The sequence below is a fragment of the Piliocolobus tephrosceles genome, chromosome 10, assembly GCF_002776525.5.
Source record: "Piliocolobus tephrosceles isolate RC106 chromosome 10, ASM277652v3, whole genome shotgun sequence".
NCBI lineage: Eukaryota > Metazoa > Chordata > Mammalia > Primates > Cercopithecidae > Piliocolobus > Piliocolobus tephrosceles.
Window position 1 is genome coordinate 29,760,394 of NC_045443.1, and position 20,214 is coordinate 29,780,607.

Genomic DNA, 20,214 nt, shown 5'->3' on the forward strand with positions numbered 1-20,214 from the left:
AATGAGCAGGCAGATGTGACAAGACTGTAATAAGAGTGTTCCAAGTAGAAAGACACAAAATGAGGAACTTCAGAAAGCAGAACAAGCTTGGTGTTTAAGAGAAAGGAGAAAGACCACGGCATCTGAAGGTTAACCACAAGAAAAAAAGGGAAATTATGTGGAAGAGATAAGTGGAGAGGCCCAATCACACAGAGCTTTCCAAGCTAGGCTAAGGAGTTCGGATTTGATTGTATGTGTAATGAGGAGCCATTAAGGAATGATTATAAGCTGAGCCACACTGATCTTAAATCCTCATTTTGATATTCATTAGTTATGGGATCTCAGCAAGTTACTTAAATCTTCGGGTTGCAACCTCCTTATTTGTAAAATGGGGATGATAAAAGCTCCTCATGTGTTGGGTGTGAAGGTTTTTATCAAAGTGCAATTTGGCTTCAGGTAGCACAGTAAGCAGTGAATATCAACACTGTAAGCAGTCAAATATAAATTCCCTTCTCCTTTAAGCTCACAGATTCCAAATAAATGACATACAGAAAGGAAATATACAAAGAAAATGATCTTATGGTATAAGAAGCACAAAACAAATATCAACCCATTCCGATCTTTCACTGTTTTACTAAGCCTTTAAGAGTTCTATACCGTAGCCAGGGGTGAGCAGACGACAGCCAGTGGATAAATTCTGTGCCACCCCCAAACATGGGCACAATCCATGAAATAAGAATGGTTTGTACATTTTTAGGTGGTTAAAAAATATCCAAAGAGTGGTATTTCATGACACATCCACATTCAATGAAATATAAATTTTATAAATTAAGTTCTGTTGGAACCCATTCTGTTACATATTTCCAATGGCTGCTTTATGCTATAATGGTAGACTTGAATAGTTGTGATGGAGACCAGATGACCTGCAAAGCCTAAAAGGATTATTATCTGGCCCATTACAGTAAAGGTTTGTTGACTGCTAATCTAGCCTATTTATAATCTAAGTTACCCTGAAGGAAAAGTTTTAAATAGCTCATTCTCTATTTACTTGCTGATCTATTACAGCTAAATAAAACATGGTTTCTATCTTTTAGAAAGAAGAGGGGCTGAAGCGGATGCTGCTTGATATCATTTCCATGACTTATTTTCAAAAATAACAACCGGCATTAATGTTTAAGCAACAAAAAATGCTTACCTCCACTGATGCTTCCCCATCCGGTCACAGCACAGATCTCTGAGGAAAACGGAGGCTCTGTGCTGTGTGGGAGACATACTGGCCTCACTGCCGAGCTGTACTCCAGAGGAGAGCTTAGTTGTATTAGGGCAATGTCAGAGTCATAACTTAGTGTGTTAAAGTCTTCATGCGCCATTATGTGTTTGGCCCTTCTCACCTGTATCAGTGGCAAGTAAGCAAATTACAAGGTAAGAAAGTCAAAGAATCCAGCTACCTCCTTGTTGATGGTCCAAAATAATCCTAAATCTCTGCACTTACATACCTAAGCAATGAAGAAGACTTTGTATTAAATATAAAAGAGCAATCTTGGTTTATAACTTGCAGGAGGCTGTGAACCACCTTCTGGATAAAGGTGGTGCTGGAGAAACAAAGCTTTGCAAACCTGTGTCCTTGGGCCTAAATTTGCAATTCCGACCTACTTCGAGTAATTCTCAAGTGAAAATGTAATTTCAAATTACATTTTTAAATGTGGGTATAAATGATAAGTGTAAAAGGGCTCTAGGAGATTAATAACCAATTACATATTTTAGCTACAGGTATTCCTTGGCATGTGACAACATTTACAGTACAGGCAGAATGACCTGTAAAAACATTTTTTCACCTGCTCTGTTGATTCCTTCAGGTTTCTGTCATGGTCCCCAGCAATAATGGTCCAGGAGAGTGGATTATTCTTCCTGGAGACAGAAGAACAGTGAAAGTTTGACATGAAAACACGTTTGTAACAGTTCATCCTCACACTGCTATAAAAGACTACCTGAGACTATAAAGTCTTTTGAAGACTTTCTGAAGAAAAGAGGTTTATGAAGAAAAGAGGTTTAATTGACTTACAGTTCTGCATGGCTGGGGAGGCCTCAGGAAACTCAACAATCATGCGGAAGGCAAAGGGGAGGCAAGCTCATCTTATCACGGCAAAGCAGAAGAGACAGAGCAAAGGAAGCCGCACGCTTTTAAACCATCAGATCTTGTGAGAACTCACCATCAGGAGAACAGCATGAGGGAAACCGCCCTGCGATCATCTGGTCCTACTAACACGCACTGCACAGTTCAGCGAGGCAACAGTCCCGTGTCCGATTGCCTCTGTGATCTCCCTCCCAGGGAAGGCATATTGTACCTTCTGATCTATGTGAAGAAGAGCTCTTGATCATGTATCCTGCCCCTTTCTTTTGACCATAAAGTGTCACTGGAAACCTTGCCAAATATTACCAAAGCCTTTTTTAGGTTGAGGAGGAAAAATGAAAATAATTAAAGCTTTATTTCACAGTGATGTTAAGAATATGTTTAAAAAATTACACCTGTGACAAGGTAGCTTTTGGTCTATATTTTACTGTTCGATATTGCCAAATTATGATCTCACTGGATTGTATCTCAGATTTCCATCTTCTGTTAAATCAGAGTTATGAAACTAAAGTTCAAAGGAATTTATCAGTTTGAAATTGGCAAAATTCAACTATTGCGTTAGAAATCAGAATGCTGATTACTTTTAGGGGAATGATGACTGGAAGAGGCACAAGGGCGACTGCTGGGTACTAGTTAATGTAGTGTTTTGTTTCTCGATCTGGGTGTCGGTTACATGGGTGTTCATTGTGTGAAAAGTTCTGCATACTTCTGATATACCTCAAAATGATGTTAAGAAGTTTGAATCAATATCCATTAATTTACCATATCAAAATCTCCAGCTTAAAAAGTGTCTGAGGAAAGAGTCCCTCTACTGGAACCAATACACTGTCACTTCTACTTGGAGACCAATTCTTCCATTTTTTTTTTTTTTTTAACACTGTTTCTTCAGGAAAAGTAAAGTTACTGAAATTACTTTTCAATATACCTTATTCAAAGGTAGAGATTCTTAATGCATGTAGGCATCTTCTCCCCAGTCATAACCATGCTCATTTCAATTCCTTGCATAATGGGTTTGACTTACTCATGTGTTTCAGTATGCCTTTATTAAGGGAGCTAACTCATGTGAAGTACTTGGCAAGTACCTGGTAGATGGTAATGACTCCATAATGGTAGCCATTATCATTCTTATTATCTGCTATGCATGCTAATGAAAGGATTAAACTTTTTCAAAGTCACCCTCTAAATAAGTACTTAGTAGTGAAGAAACTTCTTAAATCTACTCCACATCTTTATATAGAATAAAGTGTATACAATACAATGAAGTAATAAAAATGATGGTAGAGTTGATAATGTAGACCACAGTTTCTTGTGATGTTTTGCATGTACAGTCATCAAATATCTTTCAGTTTAATGGAGAACACTGTAAAAATAAAACACGACAAAGCCACATATACTTTATGATACCACAAAGCTTGAGATTTTTCCAGTAGTGGAAAAATAGTTCAAGGTATCAATTGATGGATTTCTTCACCTTTTCTTCCCCATCTCCCATATAAAATTTCATTTCTTATACTCTTAGGATCTTATCCCCAACTCAACAATGGAGCATGTGTCACTTACTGGTATGGAAGAAGAGAGAGCCACCTGACTTGATCACAGAAAGAAAGTCACTGAAGTTTCAGTAGCTGATTTAAATTTTAGACAAAAGAGTCACATATATAATTGCAAAGTGAGCTTGGTCTCCAAAAGTAAGTTAAAAGTCCCAGTGAGCACAAAATCCTGTATGGAATTAACAAGATGAGAACACCAAATTTTCCTAAGTGTGGAACCCCACCATCAGGAAATGCTCAGGCCTTGCACCAGACTTAAAGAATCAGAAGCTCTCCAGGTGATTCTGGAGTATGTTGAAGTTTGAGAATTAATACGAGGGTCAACCAGTGCCAGGGAAGCTAAAAGGCAGGGCACGTGTAGGAAATAGGGTTTTTGTTACATCAGCATATTAGTACACTCCTGGTGTAAAGATCCACAGACTTCAAGGATTAGACTTAAAGAGACCTTTCACTGGTCAAATAACTTAGGCAACTGTGAACTATTAAAAAACATGGCACACAGACATTTACCATACCACTACAAATGTAAGATATAATGTTATGTGCAAAAAAATGTGATATATACAAATACTATAAAATATATACATGTATGTTTAAATATTACTAGAAAATCAGACAATTGAAACATTCTTAACATTGATGACATCTAGAGAAAAAGGGTGTGTTAGATAAATGCAGAGGGTAGTTTAAGCTCTTACTTGATAATCTTCTCTAACTGCCTTTTCCCCCAAAAACGTTACTATTATAATACATATTTTTAAAGAAATTAAGAAGTCACAAATGAAATTAAATACAAATTCTCTTTGTGACTAACAAGTGGCTCACAGACATTTACAGCTGTTTATTAATTTCAATTGATTCATCACGTGGAATATCTATCTCGGGAAGAATAGGTTTGTTACATTCTGTATCTTGCTGCAAGGCGACATGGCTCATCACATACATTTCAGAATAGACCATGTAATTTGAAAAGGGAATCTACCAAAACTTTTTCTGTGTCTCTGTACTCAATACTAATATTTTCTTTTCTAATACATTAATTTTAACAAATTAATCAGCTACTCATGAAGCATCTTTTCCATGGTACATTCAATGCACTTTGATAGAATTCTTAAAAAAAAAAAAAAAAGGTTTTTATAAGGGAGAGAAGGCCTAGACAAAAGCAAGTGGTACTGAATTAGAGTTGAAAATATTGTATGAACCCATGTTTAGTTTGATAATAGATACAGATAGATATATTTATATACATGGGTTAGTATCCATACCTATATTTTCTAGCTCTGTCAGCTGAGAGGGCCTAGAACCAACGATGTGCTACTAGCAACTGGTGTGCCCAGCATCAGATCATGATTTGTCATACCATTCTCCAATAAAATGAACCAGGGCCCCTTGGAGAAATGGCTGGTGCAGGAACTGAGAAGGAAATACACACGACAGACCTGGAGTATCTTGCAGTATTACAAAATATGAGGGAGTATCAAAGAGACAGAAGCCAAAGGCTGGTCTCTACCTCTGAAAGAGCTCACAATGGCCAAAGCTGGAATAATTTGAATGTGGGCTACCTTTACTGACTTGTTTTCCAAGAGTAAGTATGGAAAGGGGGAAAAATGTAACTTTACATTAGAGAAACCCGGTAAACACTACCTCAGCCAGATGGGCAAGGTTAACATCAGTGATAAGTCATGTTGACTGTATGTACCCTTGATATATGATAAGAATAGAACGCTATTTCTGTGGTCTTCCTCCCCTAAATCCATAACCCTAGTAAAACCTTGACAAACATGTCAGACAAACTAAACTGAGGGACGTTCTACAAAAAAAACAGATGAGATCCCCTCAAAATGACCAAGGAAAGTCTTAGAAGTTTACAGCCAAGAACAGCCTGAGGAGAGTTGACAACTAAACATAATGAGCTGTCCTGAAGCAGCAACTACAATGACCTTGAGACAGGAACAAGCTCAGCATATCTGAGCAACAGAAAGGCCCATGAGGCTGGCCTACTGGGAGCAAGCAGGGAACTGATCAAGAAGGGGTCAGGGAAGTGGGACATAGTGGGTAACGCCTGTAATCCCAGCACTTTAGGAGGCCAAGGTGGGAGGATTACTTGATCCCAAGAGTTCAAGACCAGTCTGTGCAACATAGCAAGACCCCGTGTCTACAAAAAAGCCCAAAACAACAACAACCACCAAAACAAACAAACAAACAAAAATTGGGCATGGTGGCATGTGTCTGTAGTCCCAGCTGCTCAGAAGGCTGAGGTGGGAGGATCCCTTGAACCCAAGAGGTAAGACTAGAGTGAGCTATGATCACGCTACTACACTCCAGTCTGTGTGAGAGAGAGACCTGTTCTCAAAAAAAGATGAGGGCAGGGAGGCAGGGAGTGGTTCTTGACCCTCTGTACATTAGAGTCATTTGGGAAGCTTTTCAAAAATACCAATGCCCAGAACAAGGGATGGCTTTAACTAGTCTGGATTGAAAACAAATTACAGTTATACACAGTCACATGGCTTAATCTATACAAGGTATTATGGAGATGAAGTAAGACACAAGAATATAAACTACAGTTCTGTTACATAAAGATCAAAACCAAGAAAAACCAAATCATATACTGTTTTAGGGATACATATATATTGAAATCCCCCAAAAGCAAAGGTATGAATACAGCATTTAAGAAATTTAGCATAGCATTTTTTTCTCTTTTGATTTTTTTTAAAAGTTTAAGTTCTGGAATATATGTGCAGAATCTGCAGGTTTGTTATATAGGTATACATGTGCCACGGTGGTTTGCTGCACTTATCAACCCATCATCTAGGTTTTAAGCCCCACATGCATTAGATATTTGTCCTAATGCTCTCCTTCCCCTTGTCTCCTACCCCCTGTGTTTTTCCCCTCCCTGTGTCCATGTGTTCTCATTGTTCAGCTCCCACTTATGAGTGAGAACAAGCATTGTTTGGTTTTCTGTTCCTGCATTAGTTTGCTAAGAATGATGGCTTCCAGCTTTATCCATGTCCCTGCAAAGGAGATGATCTCATTCTTTTTCGTGGCTGCATAGTATTCCATGGTATGTGTGTGCCGCATTTTCTTTAACCAGTGCATCATTGATGGGAATTTGGGTTGGTTCCAAGTCTTTGCTATTGTGAATAGTGCTGCAGTAAACATATGTGTGTATGTGTCTTTATAGTAGAATGATTTATAATCCTCTGTGTATATACCCAGTAATGGGATTGCTGGGTCAAATGGTATTTCTGGTTCTAGATCCTTGAGGAATCACCACGCTGTCTTCCACAATGGTTGAACTAATTTACACTCCCACCAACAGTGTAAAAGCATTCCTATTTCTCCACATCCTCTCCAGCATCTGTTGTTTCCTGACTTTTTAATAATTGTCATTCTGATGGGTGTGAGATGGTATCTCATTGTGGTTTTGATTTGCATTTCTCTAATGACCCGTGATATTGAGCTTTTTTTCATGTATTTGTTGGCCACATAAATGTCTTCTTTTGAGAAGTATCTGTTCATATCCTTTGCCCACTTTTTGACAGGGTTGTTAGTTTTTTTCCTTGTAAATTTAGCATAGTATTCCTTGAGAGGGATTCTAAGGCATCTTGAAAGGTAAGTATAAAGATTCTTCCTAAACTGGATGCTGGCAATACAAATGTTCATTTAACATTAATACCTATTCTTTAATCTACAAATATATTATGTATATTATTTCATATAATGGAAGACTTCACAATTTAAGAACATTTAAAAATTAACCAAAACTTTAGTTCCCCAATAGTGCAGTAATCAAGGTGGTAGGTTATTCTATTGTGCTGTCCACTGACATGATCCATATTTGCAAAGGAACAATCCTAAACCAATCCAGTGGAAGGTGGCTTGTGTGGTAAGGCATCTGTAATTACTGACAACCAACAGTGGAACCATGAGCACTTAGCTTAAAGATTAAGCTAAATGGAAATGTGAGAGGAGTCTTCAAATATAGAAAGAACTATCACATGAAAGAAGAACCCAACTTAGTTTTGGAACTACAGTACATTTAGACCAATGGATTTCTGCAATCGGGAAGCAGACTTCAGCTCTACATAATAAGAGATCTCTTTAAATGGGATGAGCAGTCAAGATTTGATTAACTTTTCCTTCACTGACATTGTTTAAATATAAGCTAGATGGCTATGCAGAAGAAACACTAAAAGAAGATTTTCATTTTAGAATTAGTCTGGATTGATCTTAGCAGTCAGCCTTGTGTCCTAGGCATTACTTATAAATGCGTGTGCTAAGTACGTTGGTAAAATACCAGTTTCACTCACGATTGCACACAGTGGGCTGCGGTCAGAATCCACATTGGGTTGATGATGGCACCTCCACATTGGTAATCACCTAGAAACCTCAGACCCACCTGCCATGGCCAACACTGGGGGCAGGCTTCTTCCCCTCCTGCGATTCTTCTGGAAAGCCACTGGGGACTAAATGGAGGGATGCCACAGACATCTATAGTAAAGAAGATGAAATCAGTGACCCATAAGGTTGCAGTGATTTAGAACACATTCCTCCAATAGCTTGCCATAGTTAACAGTAGTGATTCTCAAATATCAGATAGGCTTAATAATAATGACTCCCAAAACTCACCTCTGAAAAATCTGATTTTAAGAAGCCTGCCCAGGTGACTATGCTAGGCAGCCAGAATTTTAGGGACTGGCCTACAGAATTTTTATTTATTCATCTAGCAAAATTTATTTAGTGCTTGCCATTTGCTAGGCACTGTTCTAGACATTGGTGATATATTATTGGTGGAATAGAACAGATGATACAAATACTGGCCCTCATGGAACTTATATTCTAGTAGGAAAGTTTCAAGTTTGTTAGGAGAGTACATAAGATTCTTCATTATATCTTCTTGTTTTAGTTCTCATTCTCACAGTATGAATCCACGTACTAATCCTCAAACATATCAAATTTGCTCAGGCTTCTAAATGCTGTTCTCTTATCAGGAGCTGGTGAGACCCATAGCCCAAGTGCTAACCTCCAGGAAGCCTTCTCCAATCCTCCAGCAAGAGGCAGATATTTTCTTCTCTGATAGCTCCTTATGCAACTTTCTATTCCAGTCCGTCAACTTAAACATATTCAATACATGCATGGGGAACAATGAAGGATCATAGTATTTACCCAGATGCCTTACAGCATAAGAAAATTAAAAGATGCCAATGTGAATTCAAAATTAAAAAACCTTTGTTTTCTCCCTTTGCCCCACACTGACTATAGAAGTCATTTTAGATATGAAATTTGTAGAGGAATAGACGAGGACAAAACATTGCTTTATACCCTTTTCTTCCTAACCTAAAGCTTATTTGTTCTTCCTTCTACTTATAAGTCTAACTATAAATCCAAATAGGACTCTGGACGTTTTATGGACCTAAATACAAGACTCATTCTTCTTCACTGTGGAGTTATAGCAAATGTAGGATAAGGACTTTCAAAAGAGACATCTAGTTAATGAAGAAACAAGATTAAACAGATAGTAATAATGTGTCGTCAACTCACCATGCAGAGCAGCTTTTACAGTAGATACAGGATTGTTTTGGGGAGGTAACATTGGTTCAATTTTGTTTAAAGACTCTGTAGAAGAAAATAAAATTTTAATTAAAAGTAATTAGAGAAGTTGCACTAACTGACCCCCCTTGCTTACCCTGGTAAATCATAAAACTACTCTACTGTAGATCTCACTAACACAACCATTCATACACTAGATGCCAGATCTCAGAAATGTGATTTCTTGTATATCTCTTAATATCCCTGTTGCATCGGGCTCTTTTAAGTACTTCTTCCTTCCTTGGTTTCTTGATGTTAATCTTATGGTTTTCCTTATATATTGATGGTTGTCTGTTTTCAATATGTCGTTTTTTCAGGATCTCATTGTTTAGCCTGAAAATATATTGCCAAGGTAATTTTCATTATTCTATTTTTATTCATCTACATGTAGATGACTTCTAAATTTCTCTCTTCAATCTAAATCTCTTTCCTGAATCCTAGACCTAAGACTTTTAGATATCCCCACTTGGATTTCCCACAAGCTAATATCTACATGTCTTAAATTGAACCAAGTGATTTTAAGAGTCAATATAGTCTTGTTCTTAACATTTCTCTATCATCTAGTGGCTTCTACCATTCACCTCACCATTCAAGCTAGGATCCTGAAAATCATATTTGTGACGGTTAATACTGAGTATTAGCTTGATTGGATTGAGTGATACAAAGTATTAATACTGGGTGTGTCTGAGTGTTGCCAAAAGAATTTAACATTTGAGTCAGTGGGCTGGGGAAGGCAGATCCACCTTTAATCTGGTGGGCACAATCTAATCGGCTTCCAGCTAATATAAAGCAGGCAGAAAAACATGTAAAGAGAGATGGGCCTAGCCTCCCAGCCTACATCTTTCTTCCGTGCTGGATGCTTCCAGCCCTAGAACATTGGACTCCAAGTTCTTCAGTTTTGGGACTCGGACTGGCTCTCCTTACTCCTCAGCTTGCAGATAGCCTACTGTGGGACCTTGTGATCATGTAACTTAATACTTAACACACACACACACATACACACGATCATGTAACTTACATGTGATCATGTAAGTTAATATTTAAAAAAACATATATATATATATATGTGTGTGTGTGTGTGTGTGTGTTCCCTCTAAGAAAACCCTGGCTAATACAATACTGGACTTGGCTTCCTTCATATATTCCATCCCTGCAAGGGTATATATAATAAAACAATATATATAGAATAAATTCTTTACAATGATTTTCTTAGTACTTTTCTTGCATATAAGTTCATTCATAATCTTCCAGATTACTCTGGAGTCAGAAAGACCAAGTTCTGACTCCATCTCTTGCCAGCTGTGCATCTTTGGGAACATTACTTAACTTCTCAAAGCCTCAGTTCCCTCACTGGTGAGAGGAGACCAATGCACTTAGCTCCTATGTATGTAAGGAGGAATAAATGAGGTAATGCATGTGAAATGCTCAGTGAATACCTGCTACAGAGCAAATAATCAAATGTGAGCTAGCTGTCCTATCACTCTGGCACTTATAATTTAATGCCTCATGTTCAACAGGATCTCACTCCTGCCTTTCCTATCGTTCCCTCCAAAACTCAAAACATGTTGAGTTATTTGTAGTTTTCTTATACATTGTCCATTCTCTTTTGTTAGGGTTTTTGCATATGATATTCTTTTTGTCTGAGTAGCATGTACTTTATCTTCCAGAATGCCGGGATACCTATTAATTCTTCAAAACCCCCTAACTTGGTAAAACAGAGCCAGTCAATCTCATTTCTGAATCACCTTCTTTAATCCTAATTATCTTCTTTCTGTGTGTGGCGTGTGGAATCTTTATGTTCCAGTGGATGCCATTTATTGAGCATTACCTGAGGTGCTTCCTAAAGCACAGATTCCTGGGCCCCATCCCAGATCTACAGAATCTAGGTCTCTGGGGGTGGATCCAGAAATCTGCATTTTTGTTATGCTTACTGAGGGGATTGCTATCCTACATTTAGGTAAACACGGCTAAATAATCTTCCCTGTAACCATTTTCATAAGCAAAAGTCCACAAGTGTTTATACTCATCTGAGGGCAAAATGGTAAACCTATCCTTGAAGCCTTGCAAACGATTTTTACCATCACTTTTAAAGTAAATCACCATCATATTACTAGCACTGAATACTGAAGTGATGGTCAACATTCCACAAAGTTTAGCTGAAAAATTTTAGGAAAGTTTGATTTATAGTTATAATTAAAAAAAAAATCAGAACACAGAGTAAAATAATCACCCGATTTTCTAATCAACCACCCTAGTTTTCTCCAGCTTTGATTCGTATGCATACCCTTACATCTCATGTGAGAATTAAATGTTAGTTTCACAATAACAATGCACTGTAATTTCAATTACACAGAAAAAGCTCTAAAATAAGGACATTTGATTTCCAGTATGCACGGAAACTCAACTGGTTATTACTTTGTAGACAATAAGAAGAGGTGAGTTAAAAATAATAAGAAAAAAAACCACCCAAGTTGGTATATTCCTTTTTCCAAACAGGACATAAGCATACTTTATAAGAGAGGTAACACTTGAAGTCACTTTCATGGAAACCTCACACTATACAAGCACTGTTCTGCAGAATCATGGCATTATGCTCTCACTAACCTGCCCTTAATATCTAAATAAATATTCCAAGCCAATCTATAATCCTGGCCTCTAACCCACACAAACATCTAGCTGAAGGACAGATACTAGGTCCTACAAAAGTGGCTAGAGGGCTGGACGTTAAATCTTCAAACTCAGTAAATTGTTAGGTCACAACTAAAAGTATATTTGAAGTTTTAAAAGTCTTAAAGTTGTTATACCTACATAGAAATTATAGGTTTTGGTTACTTTTCTTGGACACAAATATCAAAATATTAGCAACAGAAGGAATACAGAAAAAAGGAAGCTTTAAAATTTACCTTAAATAACTGCCAAAAATTTACTCACTATTACCATTTTATCCTTTCTCTGGGGACTGCCTTTTCACTTTACATATAGTCTGAAACAATCTTTACATTTTGCACATTTCCATTAAAATGGAATGCAAATTAGTTGCTGGCTCATAGGTTTTAAAGCTAAAGTTGTATGGTATTCTGAGTTTCCAGAGCAAGAAATTCATATTCCCACTCTACCTATGGTATCCAAGGAAGTCAGTCCATGTTGCAACTACTCTGATTAGTCTAACACTTTCATATTTGAAGGGTGAAGGCTACCTACCGAACTTGTGCTTTTCTTCAGAATCACCATAATTCACAACAGCATCGTAAATATAGTTTGGACTAAGTTTGACAGTAAAGTCCTCAAATGTCAACTGTACAAATGAAACATAACCAGGTCAGAGAAGAGAGAAGCTTCAAGAGTTTTCCTCTGCGTATTTAAAGGCTCTTTGTCACATCCTCATATGCTTTCACATAGAAGTGTAAATAATTGCAGTCTCTTTGAAGGGCAATTTGGCAATGACTACCACGTTTAAACGTGCAAACCCTTTGACCCAGCAAGTCTACTTCTGGGAATTTTACATATCCACATGTGTCCAAAGACTGGCAGATATTCATGACACCACGGCTGGTATGATCAAAGACTGGAAACTCAATAAACATCTGTTAATAGGGAACTGGTTTAATGTGTTCTAAAATATCATACAATATTTTATGCAGTTATTAAAAAGAGTTCTGTGGGCTCATCTGGAAAGATCTTTGAGATATTTTTCAGTGAGCAAGGCATTGCCAAGTTGCATAAGTACACACACACACACACACACACAAGTAAATGCTCAAAATACCTCCCAAGGACACTAGTAAGTTATCAGTGTTTGTCTCCAAGGGTAGAAGGAGAATCTGACAATGAGCCTTACTTTTCATTGTATATACTTTTAAACCACTGAAAGTTTTCAAAACCGCACACAGAGATCTCTTTTCAGAGTTAAAAAAAAAAAAAAAAAAAAAAGCACGTGGCAAAAAGAAGCTCCTAGTCATAACAGCAATTTAACAATCCAGATGAATTAAGTTCTGCCTAACTAACTTAACTCTATCCTCTATGAGGTAGAGTGATTCCTCAGTTGCCTACCTTTATAATGTGTTTCTCTGGAGCACGAATGTACCAATGACACCTTACGTTACTGGGATACAAATCAGGATACTTGGCAGAGTGATTTGTCCCTTCTACCAATATAGCCATACTTCCACAACCTGACCCTGTGGAAGCATTGGGGAAATTCAAAGTGAATGGCCAAAGGCATTTCCTCCTCCTCTTCCCCACCCACATCAAGGGAAAATGGCAGGGAATTAAATGCCTGAAACACTCACCTGCTTCTGAGTTCTGTATGGGAGTAAAGGTAAGCTCAAGGCCACTGCCACTGTCTTCTGTATCAGAAACAAATGAAACCATGGTCTCACCGGTCTCTGTCAGCAATGGTGAGGGCAATATTTTTCCACAGACTTTACCTTAAAAGAAGTAAAGGAAAGTGAAATAACATGACTAAAGAGTGGTGGAAACGTATCCATGTTTGTTTTGTTTTCCATCATCTTCCACGAGATCTCTGGTCTAAACACACTAAACTATTTAATGGCCCTTTGATCATTCAACATTCCCTGCTTCAGTGACTTTGCTATTCCAGTCTTCTTCTCACCCCCCAGTCTCTCATATCCAAATTCTACTCATTCTTCAGGGTCTAACTCAAAATTCAGCTCCCCGATAAACTCTACCAGACAACCACTCGAAATAAGAGCTACCTTTTTTAAATCAGCACAGCACATTCCCTGTTCTAATGGTATTTCCAACTTTGTGTTACACCTTTGATTACCTCAAACTACAACTTATTTGGGCAGAGGGTGCTTTTTCTCGAAAAATGTCCAGTACCTGGTATGATATCTCACATACAGTTAATTTTTAACAAATGATTGGTTGAAAGAATAATTACTGTGTAAATAGCAGGCCTGAGCATGAAATAATTTAGACAATAAATATTATATCCCCTAGTACAGTACTTTGTCTATAGCTTCCTGTCAAATATGTGTGAAGAGACATTTGTTCTAACCATTGACCTTATAGAGATCTAGAGATCCAGGTCTATACCAGCTCTAGAAAGCTTCTATCACGGTTAACGCAGACTATTTCAACAAAGTTAGATATATTGGTTATGTTTATGTAGCTTATAAGAGGTATTCAATAAAAGAAATTGAATGACATGAAATGATCATTTGTGTTATGAGAAGGAAATTGTATCAAACAATGTAAAGTTCAAAGTGTATGTGTAAATAGATACACCTCTAAATGCTGATAGAGATTATCTCTAGGTGACAGGGTTATGAATGGTTTATATTTTTTTCCTTTGGCTCATCTGTATTTATCAAATTTGGTAAACATGTACCCATTTTTGTGACAAAAATAATAAAAAAAATTGCCTCAAAAGGAAGTTTTCTGACAACTGTGACATCAATTGCATTCAACACTGTTATTGAACTTGAGAGACGAATGTGGGATCTGGTTCCTAATTTAGAAAAACACTGAAGAGAATAGTCAGTGTGCTGACCACTGTCTCCACTCTTACTATCTTCCCCTTAACCCTTCTAGAAGGGAACAGTGTGCAAGATGAGATCATTGCCCTTGGTACAAAAAAGAAATTTTATTTTTTTATTTTTATTGTTTTAAGTAAAGTGAAAGCAAGTTTATTAGGAAAGTAAAGGATTAAATAATGGCTACTCCATAGGCAGAGCAGCCAGAGATTTTATTTTACATCCCTTAGTATCTCTTTGGTCTTTCAGATACTCTAAAATGATAAATAAAAAGAAATGTAACATACTTACTAATAAGTACTCCACTGCTTGATTGTAAAGATACATAGTCATGATCACATCCAACTTGCTTTTTCATGTCTAAACTTGTAAATTTTATCAGGATTATTTTATCCTTTGGTACCATTATTTTCCAAACATATAAGCTGGGGTAGGGGAAGGTGAAGAAAATATAACAAATGGCAGAATCAGATTTGATAAATGAAATCTAACACCCGTGCTTTATCTCACAACTCAACAACAATACAATTTTATAGAACACTAGAAGATAAAAGGCAATGGAACATTGTGAGAAAAATTTGTGCTCAAATTGATAACATTTATCTGACAAATAGATAAGTATTAATTGGAGAATGACCAGAAAACACCCCTTAAATTTCATTTAGTTATAAAATGCTAGAATTTTGATCTATAAATTGAAGAAACCTAAGATTCATCTGAGTTATTCACCTAATTAAAATTCATACTATTCATCCAGAGGTTGAATTATGATTCTCATGAATTATGAATTGACCATACAGCGTATGCTAACCTTAAACAGCCACATATTCCGAGGTCATCCTGAGTCACAGTCCCTGGGTTAAAATGTCATCTCTCTAACTCCCAATAAGGTCAGCTGTGACTTTTCACTAACATTTTTAAAAGCATATCTAAACTTGAGAGAGTATGAAAATAATCCCTTACCTTCGAGAATTTGAACCACAGGTTAATATTCATGCAGATCTACCATCTAAATTCACACCTCAAGTATAGGCCAAAGCATGTCAAGCAGAAAAATTTGGCACTGTGAAGTTGATAGTGCGCAATGTGACTGACAGAAGTGTATACAGATACTGCCCGGAAGAACTCTTTCAATTCAGGTCTACAGAAATCGTAAAACTCCTTTGTAAGATGCATTCTAATTTTAGAATGTGAAAATGTGGAAAAATTGTGTTTTAGAAATGAGATACAGGTTTCAAATCTATGCCAACTTTGATTTATTATTAGTGATTGCTGTTTTAAAAGGATTTTGAGGTCTGGTCAAGCTAAGTGAGAGAGGGGTCCCCATACAAACCATTGATTTATTAATTCAAATAATCTATGGAGCATTTATTATGTGACAGGCACTGATCTAGGCTCTGAGAAATGCAATGTGTCCCATGGTATGAAAGGAAGGAGGGCAACCTGGGTGTTATCTGTCATTTCTGAGAATCTAGCTACCACCTACCAGAATACAGAGAGGCTTGGAGGGACTGTGTAACTCTCTCCTTCTTTATATTATCTCTGTCTGCCTTATGATTTCCTAGTTAGCTCCAGTTGGAATTTACAAAACCCTTTCAGTATCTAAGGCTACTTAGCATGCTGAAGAAGTCACTAACTGTGCAAATTGGCCCTGTATCTCATTTCTAAAACACAATTTTTCCACATTTTCACATTCTAAAATTAGAATGCATCTTACAAAGGAGTTTTACGATTTCTGTAGACCTGAATTGAAAGAGTTCTTCCGGGCAGTATCTGTATACACTTCTGTCAGTCACATTGCGCACTATCAACTTCACAGTGCCAAATTTTTCTGCTTGACATGCTTTGGCCTATACTTGAGGTGTGAATTTAGATGGTAGATCTGCATGAATATTAACCTGTGGTTCAAATTCTCGAAGAATTTTTTACCTCTCCCTACATCTAGTGCCAAGGTTGAGGCATGTAACTTTCCACGTGGGTGGGTTTACACCTTGTTTAGCCTTACACTGAAGACAGTCTTTGGTGACTCAGCCTTTTATGAACCTATCTTGGGAATTTTGTTTTCTCCTATTGAAGCTGTATTTACAATGAATTTTTTGTCTTGACTTATTGAAATATAGTACAAATAGATGCTAATACAAATTAGATTTTACTGGTGTTGAAAGTCTTATTAATCTCTGGTTGCCTCCTTACTTTAGTCCCTATAAACTATTTAATATCTTAACTATTTTATCTCTACTTCATCTTCTAAAGTTGAAGCAATTAAAATCTCATGTGATAACTAAGACATCCAGTGTAAATTCCTTCAACTTTTCTGTAGATTACCTTTTTTGTTGCTTTCCCAGAAAAGGAATTATTCTGCCCTCTTCTCAATGCCAAACCTTATTTGTTGTGTTCTCAGGAAGCTTACTTCACATTTCTATGTGCTTCCTATGACTCTTAACTCTCACTCTCTGTTCATAAGCACAGTTGAGTCTACTTTATCAAAACAAACAAAATGCCTCTCTTGACTCTACTGTCTAAAAGCCACCGCCCCAACGTTTGCATCTCAGACAACAGTTCTATTCTTCCAATAGCTCAGGTTAAAAACTCTTAGGTTACTCATATGGGGATCTCATTCTCCCTCAAAACCCAAATTGTCAACTCATCAGCAAATCCTACAGCTCTACCACTCTTCACCACCTCTACAAATGTGGTCAAAGCTAGATTTTTACCTGGATGATTGCATCATCTTTTACCTGGACTATTGCAGTAGTTGGTCTCCCAGCTTGTGGTCTTGCCTGCCTACAGTCTATTTGCAACACAGTAATAAAAGTGATCTTTTTGAAATGTGTCAGATCATGATCTCCCTCTGTTCAAAATCCTCCAATGGCTCTCTATCTCCCTTACAGAAAAATTCAAAGTTCTCTTCATACCCTGTAATTCTGAAATAATTTGGCCACATTGCCCTTCTGCAGCCACTCAGCTCTGGTTCTCTGGTCTCTTTGCTGTTCCCCAAGTATATCAAATGTATTCTTGTCTCACACCTACCATTCCTTCTGCCTGGAGTGTTCCTTTCCAAAATGATCATATAATTCCCTCCCTTGCTTTATCCAAGTCTTTTTTCCAAGTATCATCTTTATAATGTGGTCTGCCCTAACCACCCTCTCTGATATTGTATACTCTCATTCTCCACCTCCCTTTCTTGCCTTATTTTTTGGTATAGCATTTACTACCTTCTACTATTATATGTAACTTTTAAAAATTACCCCATTTCCACCTTCTAACTTGCCCCACAAAGGCAAGCATTTTTGTGTGTTTCATTCACTGCTGTATCTCTAGCACCTAAGACGGTGTTTTACACATCCTAAGGGTTCAATAAAAATGTGTTGATTATTTGGGATACTAAATTTTCAACAGTCACTTAACGCATTATGAATGTGACTTTTGATCCTACAGTTCTGCTCAGTTCAAGAAGTTTGAGTTTCCATATGCAATGGCATTTGATCTGATTTTTACTTCTACAATAACCCTTCTCTTGAAACATTTTCTTGCAGAGATCCCTGAAATGCTTAATTGTCTACGTTGAGTCTCTGTGTTTGAGGGTAAGTAGGCTGCCATCTCCATGTCTCTTACCCAATGTACAAATACTTTGCTCAAATATCCACTTATCAAGGGCATTGACTACTTCCTGAGGCAGGCTAGTTAATTTCAGAAATGACTCAAACAAGGAATGACTTCATATTGAATTGAACTCTGCCTTCTAACTTCTACTCAGTAATCTTAGTTATCAGTTCTGCAATTATTCAGAATAAGTCAAATTCTGCTTCTTTAGTAGCCTCTAAGACAAATCAAAACACTTCCTTCCTCCTCTTCAGTCTTCTCTGGATCAAAAAATATTATGGTTCCCACAACCATACCTCGTAAAACATTGTTCTGAATTTTTTTCCCATCTTGGTTATTGTCCTTCAGACAAATTCTGGCTTATCAATCTCTCTGTCTAAAGATTGTACCCTAGAGGTTCCTTCCCTGAGACTAATAAATAGTTTCTTAAACTCTTGTTCTAAATATTATTCTAATAGCGTAAGCAAAGGTGGCAAAAGCTTTATTGGCATTCTATCATCACAAGTTTGCCTGAGACAAAGTCAGTTTAGACCATTAAGCCTTTTAAATTATGAGCTGAAATTAAGCCACACTTTTCTATCTGTACTTGAAATAAATATTTATATTCATTTTACATTAGTTCTGAAAGTTATAATCTTTCCATCATTTTAGTTTTAGCATACTCATTGGCTGTAGCATAAGGTCTAATCTCGCTGCATGGAACGTAAGGTCCTCTGCAATTAAGTCCCGATCATCCTTTCCATCCTCATCATCCACTGCTACCCCAGTTCCCATTCACATTGTTGTCCAGTCACAGTGGGATACTCAGAACCCAAACAACCCCAATCTTCCCCACCTCCTTGGCATTGCTTATACCTAATTCCCTTGGCCTAGAATGACCTCTTTCCTGCTTCTCCATCTGTTGAAATCTTCAGTATTAGAACCACCAAAGACCTCATGAGCTATAAAATCATAACTATCCTTCAATGCCTCATTTCAATGCCATCTTTTCCACTATAACATTTATATCTCTCCCCACACTTCTAATCACTCTACACGCACCTTAAAAACCACACCAAAGAGAACTGGTCTCTATTTTTTTGTAGTGTGCACATTCTTGGATGTGTGGATTATAAAGCTTATTTCCTCTTGTTTTGTAGTATAGTTATTTTTATCTAGCTCTTTTTACCAGATTAGAAACTTGTAGAACTGTTATCTTTGTAGTACACTATTCAATTCTCAGTACAATTTTAAGAATGAATTTAGATCACTTAAGAAAATGAGATACTTGCAGCACAATTTTCTAAAACTTAAAGATATTTTTAGCTATATTTAGATATATTTTAGAGGACAGGGTATGTAGAAAATTTGTGAAAAGATACTAAAGTTTATAGGACATGAACTATTTTCCATCATCTAGGTGATGATAAGCAAAATATTACCATGATTATAGAAATAAATGTGACAGAATTAATCACTAAATCCCATAGCAATCTCATTGCCAGATGCTGTCAGTATTACATATTTGAATACATCAATTCAAGTAAACTTTAGTTTAATAACTATTCAGGTTGATGATTTACATTAATGAGTAAATATTCACCAACCAAAAAATATCAGATGAAACATACACTTTTATATGAGAACTGGAAATACTAGATAAAATTGCCAAAATAAACCAGGTATGGTGGCATGTCCCTGTAATCCCTACTACTTAGTAGGCTGGGGTGGGACGATCCCTTGAGCCTAGGAGTTCAAGCCCAGCCTGGGCAACATAGGGAGACCTTATCTCAAAAAAAAAAAAAAAAAAATTGCCAAAGTGGAGTCTTTTAAACTGTCCCATTTTGCGGGAGGAAACGCCCCAGGAATCACGCCTATGTGGGAT

The 20,214-nt window shown here is 37.1% G+C and overlaps 1 protein-coding gene across 1 annotated transcript in view; it reads right to left on the reverse strand.

Annotated features, from left to right (window-relative positions):
• The window catches only part of OVCH1 (ovochymase 1), a 79,795-nt gene that overhangs the window by 46,837 nt on the left and 12,744 nt on the right, over window positions 1-20,214 (reverse strand). The window contains 9 exon segments of the mRNA XM_023208924.1: window positions 1,175-1,370; window positions 1,815-1,887; window positions 7,971-8,151; window positions 9,202-9,279; window positions 11,280-11,405; window positions 12,451-12,544; window positions 13,300-13,427; window positions 13,539-13,776; window positions 15,031-15,112. Of these exon segments, the coding sequence (XP_023064692.1) occupies window positions 1,175-1,370; window positions 1,815-1,887; window positions 7,971-8,151; window positions 9,202-9,279; window positions 11,280-11,405; window positions 12,451-12,544; window positions 13,300-13,427; window positions 13,539-13,776; window positions 15,031-15,112 (1,196 nt within the window).